The sequence below is a fragment of the Malania oleifera genome, chromosome 12 (assembly GCF_029873635.1).
Source record: "Malania oleifera isolate guangnan ecotype guangnan chromosome 12, ASM2987363v1, whole genome shotgun sequence".
NCBI classification, from domain to species: Eukaryota; Viridiplantae; Streptophyta; class Magnoliopsida; order Santalales; family Ximeniaceae; genus Malania; species Malania oleifera.
In genome coordinates, this window is record NC_080428.1 from 51,008,015 (window position 1) to 51,033,961 (window position 25,947).

The 25,947-nt window shown below is 37.6% G+C and overlaps 1 protein-coding gene across 7 annotated transcripts in view; it reads left to right on the top strand.

Annotated features, from left to right (window-relative positions):
• Nucleotides 1–25,947, top strand: part of LOC131143702 (uncharacterized protein YNL011C) — a 79,985-nt gene that overhangs the window by 39,824 nt on the left and 14,214 nt on the right. For all 7 annotated transcript variants that reach the window (XR_009133659.1, XR_009133656.1, XR_009133655.1 and 4 more), the window contains exons 5-6: nt 12,084–12,127; nt 13,622–13,778. Coding sequence is in view for 2 of the 7 variants with exons in the window: in XM_058091956.1 (XP_057947939.1) it covers nt 12,084–12,127; nt 13,622–13,778 (201 nt within the window). In the remaining 5 variants the exon portion in view is untranslated. The remainder of the gene's footprint in view (nt 1–12,083; nt 12,128–13,621; nt 13,779–25,947) is intronic.

The following is a 25,947-nucleotide window of genomic DNA, read 5'->3' on the forward strand; positions in this document are numbered from 1 at the left end:
ATGAGATTTGGACATAAATGAGCAAAACTTTGAAATTTCATATGCTGTTCTCAATATTAATCTAATTGACTATGGAACTTTTCTTTTCATCAGTGTACAACTCCATTCAATCGAAACTCTTAAATTTTGTACTCACAATACAAAAGTCTAAAAGCTTATATAATGGGGCAATCTGAAAAGCAGACTTGATTTTTATTGGCCAATGCAAGAGTTGCCTACAAGCCCACCATTATGACCAGTGCCCATCACAGTCATTGGACATATCTTACCCAACTGGCACACGAAATCCCTCAAATGAAATTATGATCCTCATATCATGTTTTCTGCATGGTTCAACAACTTCAAACCCAATCTTCATCATCTATTGCTACTGTGACCTTGGTACGAGAGGCTTCCTGCTTCTTCATCCTTTTCACCATGGGTTTTAACTCTGGTGCCTCCTCTCATATGATAGGCAGTGCTTATTTATTTCAATTCATAATAGCCACTACTTTATACTCCAAGTAGGCTGGTGGTTTGGTTGCATCGGTCTGTGGTTGTGGCAGTATTCTTTCATTTCCTTCCGTTCCTCTTTCTTTTGTGTTACATGTGCCTAAATTTCCCTTGAACCTCTTATTAGCTAGTCAATTAACTAAATCTCATAATTGTTATGTGACCTCCTTTTCTTCTTATTTTGTCATTCAGGATCTTTGGACAAAGAAAAGGTTTGGTGGAGGGCTTGAGAAGGATGCTCTATACTATTTTGATAGTGGTGGTGAATCTGGTGATAGATCCAGTTCTTGTCATACGACTTCTTCAATTTCTATCCATGTTTTTCTTTGGATGTGGCATGCTTGTTTGGGTCATCCATCACTTCAAAAAATGCTACAAGTTTTTCCTTTGTTCAATTCTATTTCTTGTTTGGAGTGTTCTGAGTGTCAATTAGGATAGGTTACTAGGACATCTTTTCCGTCTAGTATTGAGTCTCATAGTAATCATAGCTTATTTCTTCAAATATTTAGGGCCCATGTATAGTCAAGAATTTGATTGGTCATTAATATTTTTTGTCTTTTGTGGATGGCTTTTTAAAATTATTTTTATTATTATTATTTTTTTGCAAATGGTCTGGATTTATTTGTTAAAAGACACGTATGAATTTCTTAATGTATTTACTTAGTTTTATGAGGAAATAAAACTTAGCTTGGAATTAGTATTCAAATTTTTTGATTCGATAATGCACTTGAATTTATTCAAAATGAGCTTCAATCTTTTTGCTTGGCCAAAGGAGTTATTCATAAAATAACATGTGTACATACTCCTTAGGATGGAGTAGTTGAATAGAAAAATATACATTTACTGACGTAGCATGGTCTCTACTCTTTTATATGCATGTTCATAAATCCCCTTGGGCTGCTTACAACATGTATTTTTCTTAATGCACTTGTTTTATTCGTGTTCCACATATGGGTTAGGACAAGTTCTCTCCTTGTGCTACTAAATGTGCCCTTTTTTAGCTTCTCAAGAACTCTGAAAGTATATAGATGTTATGATCTCCACAACCACAGGAAATATGTTAGTGCAGATGGCACCTTTTTTGATGGGATACCTTATTTCTGTAGTGTTGGGTCCTCATGGGATGGATATAATTTGAGTCCATCAATGATTTTGGCTCCCACTGATGCATTGATCTTCTTGTTCCTACCCTTATCCTTCTAGAGAAAACCTTTCCTCCATTAGTTATTGACCCAAAGAAACAATTGAGAATTTATGAATGATGAAAAGTAGGCATAGACATCGTTGCTACCATCCAACCGCTTCCTTTGCCCTTCCCTATTTCAACTTCGAGTTTTGGAGATCCATCTTACCATGAATTGGATTTGCAAATTGCACACAAGAAAGGTAGCAAAACATGAACTCAATAACCAATAATTGATTATACTATTGCTTATTTTGTTTCAGTTCACCCCCTTTCTAGTCCTATGCGTCCTTTTGCCTTGTCAATGTCCTTTGTCTCTATCCCTTCCTCGTATATTGAACCACTTGCTAACTATAGGAGGAAGCATGTAATGGATGTAGAAATGGATGCCTGGACCACTTGGGGGACATTGGATTTTGTGGATCTTCCTCCTAGTAAGGAGTTGGTTAGGTGTCGTTGGGTCTACATAGTCAAATATCTTCCTAATGGCTCTATTGAATGACTTAGTGCTTGACTGGTTCCTAGGGCTACTTTCAAACATATGGCATTGATTATTTTAAGACCTTTTGTTGCTAGACAAATTTTGATCGTGTATTCATCTTGTTGGTAGTTAATTTTGAATTACCCTTATACCAATCAGGCGTGAATTCTTGTATAGATATTTGTAGGAAGATGTATGCATAGAGCAACCTTCTAGATGTTGCTTAGGGGGAGGATGGTAAGGTCCATTTATGGTCTTAAGCAGTCTTCTCTGGCTTGGTTTGACAAATTTATTGAGGTGGTCTCGGCATTTAGTTTTATTCGGTGCTACGCTGATCATTTGGTTGTTGTTCGCCAAAACAAGACAAGTGTGGTGCTTCTAGTAGTGTATGTTAATGACATCATCATCACTGGAAATAACCAAAGCGAGATTGTGGAGGTCAAGTAGTGGCTTCAAGAAAAATTTCAAATTGAGGACTTGGGTACTTTGCATTACTTTCTTGGTGTTAATATTGTATTGTGTAAGAAAATTTTGAATCTATCTTAGCAAAAATATACCTTGGACTTGCTAAGTGGGACTGGTATGTTGGGAGCTAAACTAGTTGATACTCCTATGGATCCCAATGTGAAGCTGTCTAGGGATTTTGGGCTGACCTTTGAAGACAAACGTTCATATAGGTAGTTGATTGGCAAGTTGATCTACTTTACTATGACTAGGCCTAACATATATGTTGTTGTGAAGGTGGTGGATCTGGTTATGGAAAATCCCAAACAACCACATGGAGACATTTCTTGTAGGATTTTAAGGTATCTCAAAGGATTTTAATATATGAATGTGATAGAAACTATGAGATCATGGGATACTTTGATGCAGATCGGCTTGGCTTGGTGATGATTGAAGATGTACATTGGATAATGCACATTTGTGAGAGGTAATCTTCTTACTTGGTGTAGCACGAAACAAACTGCTGTAGTTAGGTTTATGTTGAAGCAGAATACCGAGCTATGGCTCATACAATGAGTGAGCTTACGTGGTTGAAGTCTCTTATGTGAGAGATGGAATTCTTTGTTAAGAAGCCCATCGATATTTTTTTGTGATTATCAAGCTGCCATTTATATTGCTAGCAACCATTATGAGAGGTCAAACACATTAAAGTTGACTGTCATTTTGTGGGGGATGTTGTGATGAAAAAGATTGTAAGAAGCCAATTGTGAAATTTCTGGATCAGTTAGCAATGTTTTCAAAAAAGACGTGTTTAAGCCTTCCAAGTCTACTGGTTACATACACAAGCTAAGGTTTGGTGATATATATACTATTGCAGCTTAAAGGGGAGTGGTTGAAGAGATGAGCTATTTTAGTAATTATGTGGTGTAACCGTAAGTAGGGGTATTTTTGTCTTTCAAGTTTTTTATTATCAATATATATAGAGGGCAGACATGGAGCTGAACATAAGGCTCCAGGAAATTTCTGCATCCTCCTTTCTCTTTCTTTGTTCTTATTTTCTTCTCTCCTCCATCTCTGACTTTACAAATCATGATGAACAATAATTTTTTTTTTTTTGAATTAACCAACTTATTCAAAGCCAATAAACCAATGACCAACAACCAGACAAATAAATAAAAACTATACAACTATAAGTGGAAAACAAACAAAACTCCGGAAGATCTCGAGAAATAAACCATCCATGGCAACCTTCACAACTATTAGCACAAAGCATCACGAGCGTAAGGAAGGAAATCCCAACAAATCCAATCGAATCTTCCGCTGACTTGTTGTGGAAGATCATCCTGACAACTATATGATCGAGATATATCAGATTCACCGTGCTTGGCAAAGAAATCCGCACTTTGATTTGCCTTTCTATAAACACGTTCCACTTTGTAATGTATGCCTCTCAATGCTAGCACAAGCTCATCCCACAATTCCCATAAGTTCCAAGCCGAACACTTCCCAGAATTAATCTACTGAACCAACAAAGTAGAGTCACAAGCAATCTCCACTTGATCAAATCTAAGATCTTTGCACAGATTAATCCCTATAATAATCGCTTTCAATTCAGCCATATTATTGGTTCCATAACCCAGTAATGAGGAAAAAGCTGCTTTAAATAATCCTCTTTCATCTCTTATTACGCCTCCACCACCACAATTACCTGGGTTACCTCTATAGCTTCCATCCACATTCAATTTAACCCAACCTATCTCAGGTTTACACCATCTGACTACACGAGGAAGACGAACCCTCACATTTTTTACTTAAATATCCAAAGCACGAATGACTATAATATCCATGCAAGAAGCAGCTGCACATTTAGTTAACTTGTCTGAAATGGATTGCATCTAATATTTAACATCAAGCCACACAGTTCTCACCGAATCATGAATTGATTCCATCCTAGCTCTACATCGACGAGTCCAAAGTCTCCAAATGATGAGACTAGGTATGAGACCTACCAAAATGCCTAATTGCGAGGCCCGTCTTGCACAACTAAACCAAAAATTAATTCTGGCTTTCCATGTATTCGTTGCCATATAACTAACACCCAACGCCACTGCTGCTTGTTTGCATACCTCCTGAGCAAAAGATCCCGTGCAAAACACATGGTCTAGAGATTCAATCTTGGCATTTGAACAACAATCACATCGAGAGGCCATCTGAACACCTACTTGTTGAATACGAGTATCAACCGGATGACAAGCAAACTAAGACTTCCACATACAGATTGACACCCATTTTGGCAACATAGGATGCCGGATCCATTTTGAGACTAAGAATTCCTTTTTACGCTCCCTTATAATTTCCCAAGCACTTGTCGTGGTAAATTTTCCATCTGTTGAAGGTTCCCAAATTACTGTATCTAGACCCTCCTTGCAAGAAATAGCAGAGTTCATTACTTCCTCAGCCTATTTCACCCAATAGATCCACTAATAAATCAACATTCCACCCATCTCTATCCCAACAATCTCGTGTTCATAGCTTATGGTTTCTGATTTCCTAAACCTTAGCACAAAGGGGACCAGAGGCTAACCATCGATCAAACCAGAAAGAGGTCGACCCTTCTTTAATTTGAACATGAACATGCTCTAATACTTCAGGTATCACACGTGCAATCGATCTCCAAAAATCTAGTTCCTTTATCTAGCTTCATTTCTCTCAAGTGTTATCTATTATTCAAATACTTGGCTTTAAAGAATTGAGTTCACATATTATCCATAGTTAACAATCTCCACACAAACTTCATACGCAATGATTTTTTTACTTCCTCAAAATCTCTAATACCCAAACCACCCTCACAAACAGGCTTACATATATTAGGCCAGGAACACTATTTCCTTTTCCTTTTATCATTTACTCCACTCCAAAAAAATTCGGTAACAGAGAATTTATCTTTGTGAAGACAATATTAGGAATGTCAATTACCGCCAATTGATGAACCGCCATTGATGATAATACATGCTTAATTAAAGTTAAGCGGTTCCCTTGAGATAAAAGCTTAAATTTTCAACCCACTATCTTTTTCCTCAATTTAGCAACTAGAGGCTCTAAAATACGGGCTGTAAGACGATCTGATACCAAAGGAACGCCCAAGTATGTAGCAGGGAACCCTCCTTCTGCAAAGCCAGTCATCCTTAACAAGGATCGGTTCCGAGCATAATCGCTTCCAAGCATAAGCAATTCTCTTTGACAAAAAAATACTTGACTTGTCTTTATTTATCATTTGACTAGACCAATCCTCATAATTCTTAAGAGTCTTGATAAGCATTCGAATGGAACTTCTCTTACCATTAGCAAAAATAAGAATGTTATCCGCATAGAGTAGGTGAGATACCAAAGGCGCCCCACGAGGATGATAGCAAGCTCCTATCTTATTCTCTATAAAATTTTTCTTTAGAAGCTGAGAAAGAACTTCCTGCAAAATAATAAACAGATAAGGAGATAGAGGGTCTCCTTGGCGAAGCCCTTGAGAAGGTTTAAAGAAACTTTTATAAGTGCCATTCATCATAATGGAGAACCAAGGAGAGGAAATACATTCCGCCACTAAACCACAGAATCTCTGAGAGAAACAAAAGCTTTTCAGAACCAAGTTTAAAAAATCCCAATCGACCCTATCATATGCCTTAGCCGTGTCAACTTTGATCATTACATTACCACCATTAGACTTTTTATGCAATGAATGAACCATTTCTTGTGCCAATGTAATATTTTCAAATATACTTCAACCAGGAATGAAAGCTCCCTGCTCCGGAGAATTTAATGAAGACGATAAACCTGTCATCCTTGCAACAATAATTTATGAAAAAATTTTGTAGATAACTCTACAAAGACTAATAGGCCTGAACTTGTCAAAACTCTGAGGATTCTGAACTTTTGGGATTAGAACAATGTAAGATGCTGAATAAAATCTAGGAAGAGGAGACCCAGCAAAAAAATCTCTAACTGCATCGATTACCTCTTCTTTTACAATATCCCAATGATCATGGCAAAAAGCTGAACCAAAACCATTTGGACCTGGGCTACTATTTCTCGGGATAGAAAGAATAGCATCCCTTACCTCCACCTCGGACGGTGCACGACATAGAGCAATATTCTTCTCTTCAGAAACCATAGGAGATATAATATCATCAAGGTAAGCTGTTCAACTGGGTCCTGCACCTATTAAGAAAGTTTGAAAATACCTTACGACTCTCTCATGAACAGCCTCCATAGAATTCAACACTTCTCCATTCGAAAGCTTCAATGAATGAATCATAGCCTTCTTCCCCTTTTGTTTCACAAATGCATGAAAGAACTTTGTATTATTATCCCCCCGCCTCCAACCACTTCTTTTTGGCTTGCTGAGAAATGCGAATCTCCTCCCTTTTTTCCCATGCTTCCAACTCGAGTTTAGAAAGGAAGAAATCTTCTTCAATTTCTGGTGAATACCCTTCCTGAAGCTGAGCCTCTAGAACCTCCATACTTTCCTCTAGTTTTCTGATGTTTTAATGCACATGTCCAAATACCTACTGGTTCCAGTTTCGGATTCCAACTTTCGTATGTTTCAATTTAGTAGCATGTCTAACTAAACCCGTGCCAAGGAATTTCTCCCTCCAGGCTTCCTCCATGCAAGACTTAAAATACTGATGAGTGCTCCACATATTTTGATACCTGAAGGGAGAAGGTCCATACCGATGCAGATCTCTATGAAATCGAATAATCAATGGGTTATGATTTGAAGTTCTCCTATTTCCATACTCAAAATAAATATTTGGCAAATATTGGAGAAGGGTCGAATTATAGAGGACCCTATCCAATTTTGCCCAACTCCGAGAATGTCCACTGTGACCATTACACCAAGACATGTTGCTGCCAGAACAACCAAATCCATAAGACCACAGTTATCCAAGCAAGTATTAAATTCCTCCATAGCCGATAACGGCCTCGTATGACCACCAATACGTTCCAAATCTGAACGGATGATATTAAAATCTCCCGCCACTAACCAAGGGAAATCATCCCTCTTTACAAACTCCAAATCATTCCAAGATGTCATTTAGCATAAACAAATGAAGCCAAGAAATTCTGGTCCACAGAACTAAAAATACCCGAAATAACTTGATCAAACATATGTTGTAACTCAAAGTGCACTTCCTCTTCCCTAAACATCCAAAGCTTACCCCCCACTGATGCATTCACACAAAAATTTAGAAAATTTAGAAAGCCAGCCCATTGCAACATCAAACTTTCATTAGAAAATGGCTCTGAAAGAACCAAAATAGAAGGCTGAAATTTCTTCATTAACTTTTGTAAACGGCTTTTAGACGTGCCTAAACCCCGCACGTTCCACACTAGAATTGTATTAATCATAAATCAAGTTTCTTTGGACAAGTAATAACCCGTTGAGACTTCTTCTCACTTTGCCCATTAATACCCTTCAACTTAACAAGAGGAACATGTAAATCATCATCTGAACAATAGCCTTTTTCTAATGGGATTTTCTCCAAAGTATTTTTCTCCATCTCCCTATTCAATTCACAATTATGTAGAACATACCTGGGCATGATTGTACACTCATGTTCCTAGATTTCTGAGACCATGTTACAAGATGTCATCAACTGATCATGCACTACTATAATATCTTCCACTATCAAAATATCAGCATCGGGAGCACCCAAGACTGGTTCAACAATCTCCTCCCTCTGCTCAATTTCATACTGTTTTATGTTCATTGGCAAAATCTCCACTTCAGGCCTCGGTTCTTCAGGTACAAACTCCCCCTCTTTTATCTCACTTTGCGAAACTGTCTCAACCACTGGCAAAATTTGTGATGTCATGGCACCCTCTTGAACATGATCCACCTCTAAAGGTTCTTCAACAATGCATGGATCTATCAATTCTCTCTGAACTTCTTTCCTTTTATCCAAATGCTTCACACGCCAAACTTCTTGTTGCTTTTCTTGTCTAGCATTTTTCGTATCCTTACGTCTATCCCCAAATTTATGTTTCCTTTCACCCATTTGGCGTACACCTTAGAATGCCCTTGTCTATGACACATCTCACAATAAAATCCTTGCTTTTCGTACCTTACTTCCTGCCAAATTTTCTGATTTGAGAAAACAACAATCAAGAAAGCATCCACCTAATCTGCCAATAAATCCACCTCCATGCACATTCTCGCACCAGTAGCCTTAGTTCGGTTAAGTGTAGCATTGTCAGTTCCCAGATATCGACCAAACCGCGTGGTTAGAATGTGTAAACAATCAGGTTTGTACATGTACATCGGAAGACCAGGGAGAAATAACCATTGAGGGGCCAAGGATAGTTCCTGCTTCAAATTGAAATCCTTTGTCCATCGAAAAAGACGAAACGGGAACCCAGCTAAAATTCTTCCTTCACGTGACCATCCATGAAGAAAATCTCGTTCATTATTCATTTGAACCAGTATGTGAAAATCATCCATGAAACTAACAGAAGGGATCTCTGAAAGGCCTCAAGACTTGATGACATTCAAACGGATAATGTCAATGGATGGCCTAAAGCGCAAAAATTTCAAAACTAACGCAAACCGGAAATCTTCTGCCGCTTTGTTCATCTCAGCCTTAGAGAAAATGAATCCAATATCTTCATCTACATCAACAAGATATCTCATGGCTAGTTTGAAAGAGGAAGACGACGGGTTGATAGCATGAGACCGTGATACTACATGGGCATACGACAAAAGTACTGAACCACCTTTAGAAAGAGGCCCCATTGGTGGAGGATCCACTAGAGGGCTGGCGGGCGCCGCCATCAAAACCCTAGGTCCGAAGGAAGTGAAAGAAAAGAGATTATTACTATATATTCTTAATCATCCCTTAAAATCTCTTATTCTTTTTGTGGTTATTTTTTCAATTTTTATGATTTTTTGAATTTGAAAAATACATTTATACTCAAGAAATATGTAAAAAAAATACATTACTAATGGAGAGCTAACATCTTGGTTTAGGGCTTTGAGGGGTTTAGGCAAGGAGATCCTCTTTATCGTTTTTTTGTTCATTTTTTGGTAGATGTTTTGAGTAGATTGGTTTACAAGGCTGTAGAGACTTGTGAGAGGGATTGGGGTGGGGAGTGAGGGTGTTGTGGAAGATTGAGCATCTTTTAAATGTGGTTACCATTTTTGCAATTGTTTGAGAGGGCCTTTGGTTCAAAAACAAATTTGGGGAAGAATGGGATCGGTTTTATTAATTGAATATCTTTATATCTTTGGAGTTTTTTTAAGTTAGGAGTGGTATTCTGGAATTGCATCTGGTTTATTTAGGTGTGCCTCTAGTTGGTAATCCTAGGATGTTTGGTTTGGGATCTTGTGGTGGAGAAGGTGTCTAAGAGATTGGATGGGTGGAAGGGTACTTTATTTTCTCTATGTGGGTGTATTACCCACACTCAGGCTTGGCTTGATAGTATTCCTCTTTTCCTCGTTTGTATGGACTGTCCTCTTTGCACAATGAATCTATATTTTTATTCTTTATTTCAAATGGGGAAGGACTCTCTTGGGATTCCCATTTTCTTAAGGCTCTTAATGATACGGAGTTGTTGGAGCTCAGCTCGCTTCCTTATTGAGTTTGTTTGGGGATAGTCTTCTTTCTGATAGGAGCGACTATCATTCTTGGATTCTTGATTCTTTAGGGGAGTACTCTTGTAAGTCTTTTTTTGAGCATTTAATGAAAGCATGTCTTTCCCACTTCATAGTTCTATCTGAAAGGCTAAAGTCCCCTTCAAAGAATAAAGTTTTTATTTGGTTGGTTGTTCTTAATAAAGTTAACATATCTATTGTAGAGTATGAGGCCTTTTAAGGTTTTATCTCCGGGTGTTTGTTCTCTTTGTTTTGAGAGTTCAGAATCTTTTTCTCACCTGTTCCTTCATTGTTTCTTTTCAGTAGGGTGTGGGATAATCATTTTGTCTTCTTTGAAGAGTTGAGTGGTTTGATGGAGGATTTTTTGGCTATATCATTTTCATGTTTTGGCCCTTCAGAGGGGAAAGATGGCTTGGCGTGTTGGAAGTGGGCATTTTTGCAGTTTTTTGGGGGATTTAATTGGAGCTGAATGCTCAGACTTTTATGGGAAAGGAGATGTCTTCGATTATGCTTTGGGGTAACATTCAATATCTACTCTCCTTGTCGACTTTTGCAGCAGGATGCATCAAAGGAGTTTCTTTTTCATATTTACAGTGTGATTAACTGACTGTCATTTTAATTTTGTTTTTTATTTTTTGATATTTTTGATTGTATTTTAACATGCAAGGAGGATTTGTTATGCTCCTGGTTGTACTTGTTGTTCTCCTTAATAGAATCTCTTCTTTTTAGATTAAAAATAAGAAAAAGAAAAAAAAAAAAAAACATAAAGGAAAAAAAAAGAAGTCATAAAGAAGTAACAAATGCCAGGTTTCTTTAGTCAATAGCATGTTAGCAACTAAGAAACCAATCCAACTTTGCAAGGATACTTGTACCATGTATTATATATAGACTGATTAACCTTTGGTGAATATCTTTTTAAAATGTTATTTTATAATTTGGTTTTGGGGTCAAACATGTGAATTTATATTGCTTTTATAAGTTTGCTAATTCAAACATGGAAACAATATCCATTACCCATTGCATAATGTCTGCAATAGCCATACATGACAACTATTGGTATTATTGCATAGGCCATTTTCTAAATAAAATAAAATAAAATTCCGGTGCCTTGCTTGAACAGTCCCTTTGTTTTGTTTTTTGTATTTGTTTCTTTTATAGATCCTAAAGAATATGTGTAGTCATTTCATTCTTTCTGCAGAATGTTTCCTCCCCCCCCCCCCCCACTGTTTAATCTCGACAAAGAAGGGTCCACTGAATTTTTCTTTGATCTTAGAATTCAAAAGAGTAAGCACGTCATTATACTGGGTTTGTCTAAAATCTTTTTTCTACATTTTTAATATATTCCGGGTTTTGGAAAGCACACACTCCCACTCATTCACTTTCACAATTCCTATAAACCAAAATGAACAAAAGGGCTCTCTCTTATTTTGTTGGTCCTTAACCATCCTGTCAAAACCTTAATTGTATTGTCTTCCAAACAGGGTAGGTATTTGCTTCTTGTGATTTTTGTCAAAGCTTGTCATATATATATATATTTCTGAATATGTGTATCTTATTACAATTTGGGCTTTAGTGTGTATATATATATATATATATATATATATATATATATATATTTCTGAATATGTGTATCTTATTACAGTTTGGGCTTTAGTGTGTATATGTAAGCTTATTAATACTACCTTTTTCTTTTTTTCCATTACAAATTTTTGTTCGCATGCATATTTTTTTTTTTTTTTTAGGAGATAAGAAGTCCTCGTGACTGGTTTTTGTTAAGTGCTCATTTGATGATGCTTAGACTAAAACATTGATATGCTATTTTTCTCCCTTTTTCCCTGCAGATCCTCCGGCGGTCTAATGAATCATTTTGTTTTAGTAATGGCAGGCATGTACTTTTTGTTTTATTTTCTTTACGTCAAGTTAGAGGTTGCTGTATTTTTTTCCTGTAATTGTTCTGGGAATATTTATGAATTTTTCATGGATTATCTAGTCAAAACAGAGGTGAAATGAGGATTTATAATGAAAAATTTGCAGGGATGGGGAGAGATGGAGTGACAATAACAGAATCACAGTTTTTTCCAATAACAATATGATAAGTATTTAGTTAATTTTTAATGAATACAAAATGGATGAAATAGAAGCAACATACTATCAGCCATTCTTGCGTCTGTGGATAGAGAACCACCTGCTTCTAAATTCAAGAGTCAAGACAAATAGAGAGGTTGAGGGTGTACTTGTTAAGGGTAAGGGGGTTGAATACAATCTTTCAAAATTTTCATTATATATTATTTTTTTTAACAAAACTTAAATGTGGTAATTGGTCCCTTATACTAAAAGTAGATTCATTGTATATTATTATTTTTAAACAAAACTTAAGTGGCGTAATTGGTCCCTCATACTGAAAGTAGATTGGTATGTAATCTTTCTTATAGTTAATTTTGGCAAGTACTTAATTCATCATCCAAAGAATATAGGAACCTTGTTAAAAGAAACTAAAAGAACTTTTAGCCGCTTTCCAGGAAATATTTAGAGATCTAGCAATAAAAAATACACATTCTTGAATCACCAGTTGGCCTCCATCTACTCTGGCATGAACAAAAAAAAAAAAATAAATAAAGGAAAAGAGAGAGAATAGATGCAGCAGGGAAGAAAGATGCAAAACAAGCAACTGAGAGAGGGACAGAGGCTTGCCTTACACGATAAAGAACCCAAAAAAGCATTGCCCACTGGTAAAGGAGACAATAACGCACAGTTTTGCCCCAAACCCACTCGGGACAGGAAAAAAATCAATAAGAAGATGCCATGTGTCACTCCTACAATTCACCAAGTTCACTCTTAATATAAGTTAGTTAATTATATTTCAGATCAGAAAGCTTTGATGCATTAGCCTTGAAACGTTGTTGAGTATACTTCTTCGTTCTTTTTTGCTTTTATATTTGATTGCAGAATGCCAAATCCTCCTTGTTGTATCCTTTTTTCCTTTTTTTTTTCTGGTAATAAATTTCTTTGTTTATAACACACATACACACACACACACACACACACAAACACACACTTAGCAGAGTTGCCGTTATCTGTGTGAGAACTCATTGTTGTGTGAGGGCTGCATTCTTGTTTATGCATAAGACAGTTTGAATTCTTGGTTTCCCTAATTTTTTGTGACCATTCCTTGCTCCACTTAATCAGTCCATTGGTTTTGTTATGATCTTCAGTTTAAATGCAATCTTGTGTTTTAGATTCATGGTTTTGATTGTTGTGCTGTCAATCTTTTCTTTGTTGATTTCACCCCATTATGTGCTTCCTATTTTTATTTTCTACCTAGGTTATGTTCTCCTTTTATTGCTTCTGCTATCTAAGCTGATTTACTTCCTGTTTGCAGCATTGGGAATTTTTTCTTTGCAGGGGCTCGCATATTCTTTCAGTCATTAGATGCTGCAATATTTTTGTTTTCACGTGTTTCAGATATTCCACTGGAAAGTTTGGTCCTCCCGGTTATTTCGACCAATGACAGGCTTACATTGGGATGTGAATTATTGGTATGATTACCACTCTTTATTTTGATCTCACTAATTTTGTTTGATCTCACTAATTTTGATTTATTATTCATTTATAAATGATATTGAGGATCCCTTTTTGTTTATGAATTATCATAGAACCTGTGTTGATGGTCCATGAAATGATGAATATGGTTTGATATTCTAAAATGGTGCATGTCTTTTATGTTTTTCTTTTCTTTTTTCTTGTTGAATTATTAGTGTTTGCTTCTCTTAAGTTTGGTTGTCATCTTTTGATTAACGGTATACATGATTTAAGAACGTATACTTTTAAAATTTATAAACCCTTCCCACTTTTTGTACTGTTCATATTATATGTAACCGATCCTGTAATTCTTATATTTATATAACTCTTCCTTTTCTTATCTGTACGTTACTCAGAATAACATGATCTTACCCCAAAGGGATTAGTGGATGGCTGCCGACACCATGTTGACTAAGTTTCCTGTATAAGTTTACCCATGCTGTCTTGTTTCTTAAACTTGTAATTTTCATTCCTACTGTTGTGACCAATGTAGTGTATCCCCAGGCATGTCAGTTTAGTCAAAACTTCATATCCTGTACATCTGTAGAAGAAGAAGAAGATGAAGGAAAATAGCCTGTGTCTAATTCATGAGTTTTTTTAATGCACACAAACATGCATGCATGCGAACAGTCACATTAGTACATGTGCAGATGCACTTGTGTTCCAGTTAGCATATTTAAAGACAATATGGCCAAACAACCAACCTTGTGGGGGGCTATTTGGTGGTTGTGACCAGATCCTAGAAAATTGATAAATTTATTTGAAAAATGATTATTAGAATTTAGTTCTTTCAAACAAAGAAGTGGGTCCCTTTGAATAACAAGACTAAAGAACCTTGTGTTCGGTTGCTTGTGATCTACTTTTAACTGTATTAGGCTTATAGATTGTAAAAACGATGGAAGCATTTGAGAAAAGGAATATGTTCAGGAATTTATTGAGGTTTCCCTTACGAGGACCCGAGCTACTATCTCTTAACGTGGGGCAAAATGTTATTGTTGCTAGAACAAGATTCAATAACATTTCTCTGCTGTATTAGTACAGTCTTGATTCTACAAAATGATATAGAGCTCAAGAAAAAATGCTGTATTGTATTTTCTCCATCACTAGTTTGTGCCCTGGTAGCATACTCTGTTCTGCTTCATGTTTGAGGTGAGAGTTGAAGCCACAAGTGTTGAGTGGGGTGAGGATGTCATTTTGTAGGCTTTGGGGATTTCATATATTGAATTTCTTATATACATATTAGAAAGTTTATTGAAAATAAGAGGATTCTTCTAGTAAATTTGAAACTAATATTTCCAAAAAAGCATGTAGTATTGTGCTTATTCTGGTTGCTGAAGGTAACCCTTGAATAGTGAGAATCCAAAGCGTGGAGTGGGGGGGGGGGGGAGTGTGGTTAAGAGTGAGTGAGAGAGAGAGAGAGAGAGAGAGAGAGAGAGAGAGAGAGAGATAGATAGAGAGAAAGAGAGGGCTTAATTGCGTTAGTATTAAAAAGGTCCCTATTGAAGAATGATTAGAATGATTGGGGTAAGATGTGATCCTCCAATAACATAATGACACGTCTGTTAAAATCCCAATCCCAAGTATCATTGTAAATAATCCACAAATTAGGAAAGTGGGTAAATATGGGGGATTTGATATTATTTAGTATGGGAACTATTTCCTTGTTCAGAATAGGTAATCGTATTATATATTGGGATGTACATATGAACAAATCAATGCAGAAAAGATTCACAACTTCTGCTTACATGGTATCAGAGTTAGGGTTTCTCAACCTTAGCTAACTATGGCTAGCGGCACCGTCAACAGCAGAGCGTCGACCTCTTCTGCAAATATCGACGGTGACTCAGAGGCCACATTTGTTGGGGGTTTGAATGGGCTAGATAACACAACTTTTCCACTCTCATTGGAAAAATTTAACGGAAAAAATTTCCGTGAGTGGGCTCAATCCATAAAATTGGTGATTAAGGGAAAAGGGAAGCTAGGTTATCTTACCGGTGAACGGAGGAAACTAGACCCTACTGACGTTGTAGCCTTGCAAAAATGGAGGTCCGAAAACTCCATGGTTATAGCTTGGCTCGTCAACTCGATGCAGCCATCAATCGGAAAAGTTTACCTGTTCTTGCCAACGGCGAAGGATGTCTGGGAAGCTGTTCATGAGACATACTTTGACGTCGAGAGTTACTTGCAAATCTTCGAAATCAAGACCCGATTGTGGCAGATGAGGCAAGGTGAGAGAGGCATTATTGAGTATTTCATGGAGATGACCCATCTTTGGCAGGAACTCGACTTGAGCATCGACGAGGAGTGGGAGTGCTCCAGCGACAGTACACAATACCGAAGGAGGCTTGAAAACGAAAGGGTCTTCGAGTTCCTTGTCGGACTGAACCGAGAGCTTGACGACGTGAGAGGACAGATCCCTGGTCGGCGACCTCTTCCTTCAACCCGAGAGGTCTTCGCAGAGGTTAGGAGGGAGGAGAACAGGAGGCGTGTGATGTTGAGGCCCCAAAATGATCGTGTTGGGCTGGATCTCCCCGTACCCGTGTCCGCCCAAAAAATAGATGGGCACACTAATGGGCCTTATGTTTCGGTCCTTGTATCAAAAGGCCCAAGGGGACCTAGTCAACGACCACAAAGAGGTAAATTATGGTGCGAATGTTGCTGAAAAACAGATCATTTAAGAAATACTTGCTAAGAGATTCATGGAAAACCGGAAGATTGGAAGCCAAGACAAAACCAAAAAAATCGTGGGCCAGCACTGATGGGTCAACTGAAAGATTACAAGGAGAAAACACCAATACCTCTTCAAGTAGTGCATTCAGTCTTGAACAGTTGGATCAGCTGTATAAAATGATTTCGTCAATTCAAACATCGGGTCGGTCTTCCTTTGGTTCCTTGGCTCACCGAGGTAATTATTTGTCAGCTTTAAATACTACATCCTGTTACAAATCTCCATGGATAATTGACTCGGGTGCATCTGATCATATGACTGGGTCTTATCAATGTTTGTCATCCTACTCACCATATGTTGGGAATTTGAGAGTAAAAATTGCAGATGGCTCTCTCTCACCAGTTGCTGGGAAAGGAAGTATTTGCATATCTGATTCTATAACTTTACAATCTGTCCTTCATGTTCCCAAGTTATCTTGCAACCTGTTATCTATCAGTCAGTTAACAAAAGACTCAAATTGTTCTGCTAAATTTGTTTCCTCTCATTGTGTTTTTCAGGACCTATCATCGGGGAAGACGATTGGCACTGTTAAAGCGTATGAGGGTCTCAACTAATTTGAGGAGGCAAGCTTGAGTGAACTATGTAATACTGCAATTTGTGATTCTGCATCTATTTCTAAAAATAGTGAACTTTTGTTATGGAATTCAAGAATGGGTCATCCCAATTTCCAATCTTTGAAACGTTTGTTTCCTTCTATTTGTTCAAATAAAATGTCTTCTGAGTTTCAATGTGAAGTGTGTGAGCTTGCAAGACATCGTCGTACTTCTTTCCCATCATCCATATACAAACCATCTCGCCCATTTACTATGTTTCACAGCGATGTGTGGGGTCCCTCACATTCCCTCAATCGTACCAATACAAAATGGTTCGTTACTTTTATTGATGACCATACTCGTCTTTGTTGGGTCTACTTACTGAAAGACAAAACTGAAGTCTGCTCCATTTTTATCAGTTTTCATTCCATGATTCATGCACAGTTCCAGACTCATATTCAAATTTTACGTGCTGATAACAGTACGGAATATTTTAATACTATTCTGGGAACTTTTCTTCAAAAACATGGGATTGTTCATTAGAGTTCTTATGTGGATGCCCCTTAACAAAATGGGGTTGTTGAACGAAAAAATAGACATATACTTGAAGTAGCTCGGGCATTAATGTTTACTACCAATATGAAACATTATTTTTGGGGCGATGCAATCTTAACGGCCACACATCTCATTAATCGAATGCCGAGTCGAGCACTTTCCTTTGTCACCCCTCTTCAGAAATTCTAGGAACACTTTCCTACCTCTCGACTCCCCTCCAGTCTCCCATTGAAAATCTTTGGTTGTATTGCTTTTGTTCACGTTCATGCACACCATCACGATAAATTGGATCCTCATGCCATTAAATGTGTCTTCCTTGGCTATTCTCTTACCCAGAAAGGCTATAAATGTTATGATCCAGTCTCAAAACGAATGTTTGTTAGTCTTGATGTAACTTTCTTTAAAACCACTCCTTATTTCCCAAAGCACTCTCCTTAGGGGGAGAAATGGAGTGAAGATCGGTTCTTTGACCTCTTTACTACTGAATCTGCGTCATCTGAACCAGTACCACCTATTGAGCCTCCTATCCCTTCATTCCCTCCTATTGTTTCATTCCCTGACCCATCTATCAAGTCTTCCATTGCATTACTTCCTGACCTGCCAAACACAACAAAACACTTAACCTCAGTGGGAGATACAGGAGAGCAAAACAGCGCAGACATACTTGTTTACTTAAGAAAGCCGAAACCAAAGGCTAGGGAGAATCTCATACCTAAGGCACCAAGAGCGTTGGAATTGGTGATGGCTCCGAATAATCATGAGCCCATGCCCAATCACGATCTAGTAATTGAGTCTTCTTCTGATAATCCTATATTTGATGATATCAATTTACCTATTGCAATCAGAAAACAAACCAGGTCATGTACTCAATACCCTTGGTCTAAATACATGTCTTATAAAAGCTTGTCTATAGGATATCATGCGTTTGTCTCTAACCTTGATAGGATGAAAATGCCAAAGAACATTCAGAATGCTTTAGAAATACCTAAATGGAGAGAGGCAGTCATGGAAGAAATGCGAGCCCTAGAAAAAAATGGAACTTGGGAGTTGACAAATCTACCGAAAGGGAAGAAGCCAGTGAGTTGTAAATGGGTCTTCACAGTGAAATATAAATCTGATGGAACAATTGAAAGATATAAAGCCAGACTTGTTGCAAAAGGTTTTACACAGACTTACGACATTGACTATATGGAGACATTTGCACCAGTGGCAAACTTAAATACGGTTCGGGTTCTCTTGTCCTTGGCAGCCAACTTAGATTGACCACTACAACAACTTGATATTAAAAATGCTTTTTTAAATGGAGAATTAGAAGAGGAAGTATACATGACTATACCACCACGATTCAGTGGGAAAGGTGAAGAAAACAGAGTGTGTAAACTCCAGAAGTCCTTGTATGGCCTCAAACAATCTCCCAGAGCATGGTTCGACAGATTTCGAAAAGTACTAAAGAATCAAGGTTATTGGCAAGGACAATCAGACCATACATTGTTCTTCCAACAGTCTGAAAGAGGTAAGAGAACAATTCTAATAGTGTATGTTGATGATGTAATCCTTACTGGTGATGATACTGTAGAGATGGAGAGACTGAAGAAAGTTCTGGCAGCTGAATTTGAAGTTAAAGATTTGGGACAAATGCGGTATTTTTTGGGCATGGAAGTGGGGAGAACGAAAAAGGGAATTAGTGTTTTTCAGCGAAAGTATGTTATTGATTTCCTAATTGAAACTGACATGTTGGGATGCAAACCCAGCGAAACCCCGATGGAAGTAGTAAAGAGGGTTGAAGACTCTGGAAAACCAGTGGAAATGGAAAGGTATCAGAGATTGGTTGGCAAGCTGATCTGCCTATCACATACTAGACCAGATATTGCATTTGCAGTTAGTGTAGTAAGTCAACACATGCATTCACCAAAAGAAGCCCACTTAGATGTTGTGTACAAGATCCTTAGATATCTCAAGGGATCCCTAGGAAGAGGACTCTTCTTTAAGAAATTTGAAAGTAAGGAAGTAGAGATTTTTACAGATGCAGATTGGGCAGGATCAGTGGAAGATAGAAGGTCCACCACAGGTTATTGTACATTCATCTGGGGAAATCTGGTAACTTAGAGAAGCAAAAAACAGAATGTGGTGGCTCGTACTAGTGCTGAAGCTAAATTCAGGGCAGCCGCTCAAGGGATATGTGAAGGACTGTGGTTACAAAAACTCTTGGAAGAATTACAAGTCCCGGTGAACTTTCCTATCAAACTCTATAGTGACAATAAGGTAGCTGTCAGCATCTCTCTCAATCTAGTTCAACATGACAGGACTAAACATGTGGAAGTAGAAAGACACTTCATCAAAGAGAAAATTGAAGAAGGAATTATCTATATGACTTATGTAGCTACCAAGGAACAAACTGTAGATATCTTCACTAAAGGGTTGGGACGACAGAACTTTGATGATCTCATTAGTATGTTGGAGATGATTAATATTTATGATCCAACTTGAGGGGGTAAAATCCCAATCCCAAGTATCATTGTAAATAATCCACAAATTAGGAAAGTGGGTAAATATGGGGGATTTGATATTATTTAGTATGGGAACTATTTCCTTGTTCAGAATAGGTAATCGTATTATATATTGGGATGTACATATGAACAAATCAATGCAGAAAAGATTCACAACTTCTGCTTACAATGTCACATCTCAATTGATGCAAAAATGACAAATTATTGAGCAAATTTGACCATCACATACAGTTAAAGTGAGAGAAAGTAAAAGGAAACATGCATCATGAAAATGATACATGGCAGATGCTTGAGCAGCCTAGGAAAAGGCTAAAGGGTATGGACCCCCTTCAGCAAACCTTGGTTTGAGCCAAGCCAGGACTCTCGAGAGCATCCTAGAATGATTCATAGGGATCCCGCCTTATGTCTCTAGGGCCAATCCTGATGCGCACTGCTAATTTTAACCTTTTGCAAGAATGCTAACATTATTCAATTAATTATTAATTTAAAATTGTGAACATGCAAAGTTGATGCTGATAATCAATTTCATCTAAGGCATAGCAGTAAGTTTATGCATTTACATTTAGCCCCTTGCACGGACATGTATCGAAATTTAGTAAATGGGATGTTTTAAATGTGCAAAGTAAACTCATGTTTGCACAAGGGGTTTTGTGTGGACTCCACTGTTGTGAAGCATATTTCTGTTGGTTGACTCCTGTGAGGCTTGTTTGCACAAGGGGTTGACTTGCAGGAGGAGCTGACTTTTTTTGTTTTTGTTTTTTGTTTTTTTTAAATAGTTTGTTAACCAATTGGTAAGATGGCTCAGAAGTCTAATCCTTCTAATGTAAATTTTCTATTGTGGAATTAAATTTTTTTTGGATTTATTCACTAATATGGAATCTAATGTTATTTTCTTGAATATAACACATTATCTTCTATGAAGTCTTTATTTATAGAGAATATTTTCTGATGTTGATTTTATAATTTTTATTTTTAAAAAGGAAAAAAATTATTATTTTTGTTTTGCTTAAGGAAAGTTAAGCAGGATTGAATATTTTTGGTTCTGTCGCTTAGAATAAGAATATTTGTGGGATATTTGAAATATATTTGTTTTTGACTCTGCACTTGCAAGGGTGAACTCCCATGGGCTTGTCCTCAATGGGGAGTTACAGTCCATATGGGGATTTTGCTTTTCTAGGGGGTCTACTCCTAGTAGAGCTTGTCCATGCGGAGATTTGGCTGCTTGTGGGGGATCTACTCTCCTGGGGTTTGTCTACAGGGACTCCACTTTTTGGGGTCTACTCCCTTGATTCACGTGGGACTTGTCGCATGAAGACTTCACTATTTCTAGGGTTTGACCCCCTTGATTCCCGCGAGGTTTTCTATGTGAGGACTTTGTTTTTGCGGGGGGTTGACTTGCTCAATTCCCCCTGGGATTCATTGCATGAGGACTCCACTTTTGGAGGGGTTTGATTCTCTTGATTCCTGCAAGGCTTGTCTTTGTGAGGACTTGCTCTTATTGGGGGTCGACTCCCTTGATTTTTGCTGGGCTTGTCTGCATGGGGACTCCTCTTGCGTAAGTTTCTACTCTCATAAGGCTGGTGCTTGTGGGGACTCGCTTCCAAAAGGATTGACATTACAAGATGCTAACCATTTTTTTTCTTTGAAAAATCATGAGTGCTCTGTACTGTGGGAAAAATCAAAATTTTCTTTTATATAAAAAATGGAGAGCATGTATCACATAGTTTATTTTTTTAATTTATTTATTTTTTAATTTTTGGAAAATTATAGAAGGATTGGTTTGTAGGAAATTTTATTTTATTTGCTTTAGAAAAATCATAATAGGTCATTCCTGCTATAGATCTTCCATCTTTTTTCAAATATTCTTTTGCATTTTTCTTTTTTGTTTCGGATGCAAAAAACACCTCCCTTTTTTTGTGTGAGAATAAATCATGATAGATATTGGACTTCCCTGAGTTTCATCATTTCGAGTTGCAGGATCTGCGACATTCATGGAGATAGCACATGTGAAAGCTACTGCACAAAAAAGTTGGCAGAATCAATGAAAATGATTCTGCATATGAGAGAGGCCCAGCAAGGAGATTTTAGCCTAGAGAGGCCGTGCAGGGAAGGTTTCACGTTCACTGCAACATGAGACAATTATTGGTCTGTAACTATGGCTGTTTTCCACAACTCTAGGTAAAGAAATTTGGCAAGATCATAGAATCTTGAGCGATTCTCTTTGAGTGGAGGGGAAAAAGAATACAGGATGCCAATATGGCACGGTCTAGAGGGGTGCTTCCGCTCTTCACCACTAAGTTTGATATGCCAGGAATTACATATATTTGTTAGAAAATCAGGTGCAGCATATTGCTAAGAATACATCCACAAGGAGAGATTGAGACGAGCAAAGGTGCTTGAAGCCATTCGCTTAAGCGCTCAATTGAATAGTCTATCGAATAGAGACATGGAAATGTGGCGAAACATCATGACTTGCTAGAGCAATTCAACTTATACATTGATAATAGCACGTGGTGGAATTAGGTTCACCTAGGAAAATGTTTGCCCTTTTGAGGCTAAATTGTCTTGAAGAGAAATATTTGGGGCAAATTGATATTTTTGTTAAAGAGAGACTTTATTAGAGAAAATGGGAGTGTGTTAGAGTGGGATCTTCTAGATAACGGAGCTGATGCTTATGCTGGATCTTCAGAGAGAAGTTGGTGGGGTCTTTCTCAATGTTAACGAGAATCGTGGTAGCAAGGATGACCATAATAATGGAAGGAATAAGGAGGGAGAGAATGATAATGGGATCATCTTTCTATATGATTCCTCTCCAACAACCGAATTATGTACCTCAACTAATCTGACCTTATTGCCATTTGGCTATGTTACTTAGTTTCTAGATTCTTAACCACTTGACCAATTCCCTAGGATATGTCCATATTATAATGGTCCATTTGAAGCTCCTTGTTCTTCCACACACAAGACTCCTATTAACTTGTCCCCCATGGATTCTCCCAATAGCATCATCCCCTTCTCTTCTCCTCCCCCCCCCCCCCCTCGCAGAAAAAAAAACACGTCTATAGGAGTAATGAGCTTCATGGTCTTAGGAATTTTTTGGCGTGTCAGGAGGCTTTTATGAAGCTTCACAACTTTATAGTGCATGGCAGCATGCAATTATTTGGAACACCTTTATGACTTTATAGGTAAGCATCTCATTTCCACATGTCATGCAGTCCTTGGAGTTATATGTTTATGCATCAGTAGGCTATTGTGGTTTAGATAATAGAGTTCCATAGATGTTTGGGTTTAAAATGGAGATGTTTGATTTTTACCTAAAGCAAGCTAGCAATGCTATCTCATCCTGTGAGCCTTGCGCAGAGTTGGGCAAACTGATCATTAAGACGAAGTTGATGAAGGCCAAGCTAGAGAAGCTGAATTAAAAGATGGCTAACATGACTCCAAATAGTGAGCAATATCTTGGGTCTATGAGACCACCACTTTGTGATATACGCTGATGTATATTTTCTTTCTATACATGCCTCCATTTTCTTATGTGCTCTTCATGTATTTGTTTGACAAGTAATGGAAATCTCAAAAAAACTAGAAATAAATTATACTTCTTACAAACATGTGTTGTCTAGGGAGATTGAACTTTGATCTAGGGAGATACAATCTCCACCCAATGCATGAGATGTTAGGTCTTCACCTAGTTATGAAATATATATTTATTCAATAATATTAGAATAATTTTGTGACTTTGCAATAGTGAAAACAACCCTTGACCTGATGTCAGGAAGATGAGATCTCATCCTAGCCCTAGGGAGACATTCTCTCGACCTACATTTGGAGTCATTGTTGCGTGATTAAGATTTTTGAGGAGGACGATCCTTGTATCATTTCCAAGGAGATTGAACTTCTTACAAACGCATATGTAGGCTAGGGAGATCTTGCTTTGACCAAGCATTGGGGAGATACAATCTCCACCCATTATGTTGGGGTTAGGTCTTGGCCTAGTTTTGAACATGTATATCTCGATGTCATCAAAGTTATCTTGTGACTTTTTGGATAGAAAGAGCACCTTGTGTAGATGCTAGGGAGATATGATCTCAAACCTAGATCTAGGAGAAATTTTCTCGAGCTACATTTGGAGTCTCTATCATGCGATTAAGTTTTGTTCAGGAGGAGGACCCTTGTGTCATTCCCAAGGAGGATACCTCTTGACCCAGAGCCAAGGACGTTGAATATCTGTTCGACTCTAAGGAGATGATTTCTTGACCCAGAGTTAGGGCGAGAGGTTCTTAACCCCACTTTGAGGAGGCACCCTATTAACCTTGTGGTATAAACTCTATCCTAGTTCCTTCTCATATGGTTGTTAAAGAGCCTTCATAGTACATGTTTCACTCTTGACTTTTGATTGCAATGACTAGGGATAGTACTCGCGGATGTTGTCTAATATAACCTTGCCATGTTGAGATGGAAATTGAACCAAGAGGTTTGCAAGAGTTTGAGATCTGATAGATCTTTGGGGGGGGGGGGAGGGGGGCAGTGTTGATATCATACTAGTCAATTAGTAAAATCCATTTGGTTTTTTTTTTTTTGGAAAGAATTAGCATAATAAGGAGATACTTTATTGGATCATATTTTGCCCCAAAAGGTAGCCTTTGAACTAGAAGATAGTGCTGAAGCTTCTAAGTGTTAAGCACAAGTGACAAGTAATGCATTTCTATTGCCGAGTAATCAACTTTACTCCCATGTAACGATTTGCTTAAATAATAAATTGGGCGTTCCTACTTATCCACTTCTTGTTATGGTAAAGGCGCCATAGAGGTTTTGGTAAAAGTGAGATACAATATCGTAGGATGGTCTTTGATAAACATAATCATTGTAGCAATTTGAATGCAGTTTTCACCATATTAATTTGATTATGCCTACCAACATGTCCTGGATTGGGGCCGCATCAACCTAAATGGCGACTAAGCGATTGCGATTGATTATTTAAAAAAAAAAAAAAGATTTTAGGTTTTCAAAAAAATGTTCCATGGAGTTGCAACTAACCTCATATTCCCTAGGTGGTTAGATCACCTAAATATCTACTGGTTTTTTAGTCTCAAAGCTAACCCTAGGTTAGGAACCGGTAGTCTTGGTATGTGACTATGTGTAACTAAAGGAGGATTCAGGAGTTTGGTTATTCGATGGAAGGTGTTAGACCCCCTCCTATTCCATGAACGATACCTGATTAGCAGATGATTACCCTTCTTGAACTCAGTGAATCATGACTATTGACTCTTTGATGTTCATTGTTAGAAGGCTTTCACACAGATCATCCAATATGGCCTCGACTTTTATGTGAAATATGAAATTTGCAGCAATTTTGTCTTCATGCTAAGTTATTCCACTAGCAATGTTGGACAAAGCATACCACACTACTCTCCACCTTTTGTTGCCACACCAAACTTATTCAAAAGAAGACGTAATGACCTTTTTATGGATGTGTGTGTGACACATATACCACACACGATTGAAGTCATATGAATGTCCACCATAGTCTCAAATTTCACAAATTTCACAAAGTTTTCCAAAATTTTGGTTGAAATTTTGGGTTTTGGAGGTGGAAATTGGGTTTCAATTTCCATTTTTGCAAAATATTGACCAAAATTTAGGGCATTCTTAAAAGTTTTGGCGGAAATTCATGAAATGTTGGAATTTTGGCCAAAAATTAGGGTGCAGAGATTGAAATTTTGAAAATTCAAAAAATTTTGAGGATTTTTATGTTGTTTCTAAATTATTCAAAATCATCTATTTTAATATTTCCCAAAGTTTC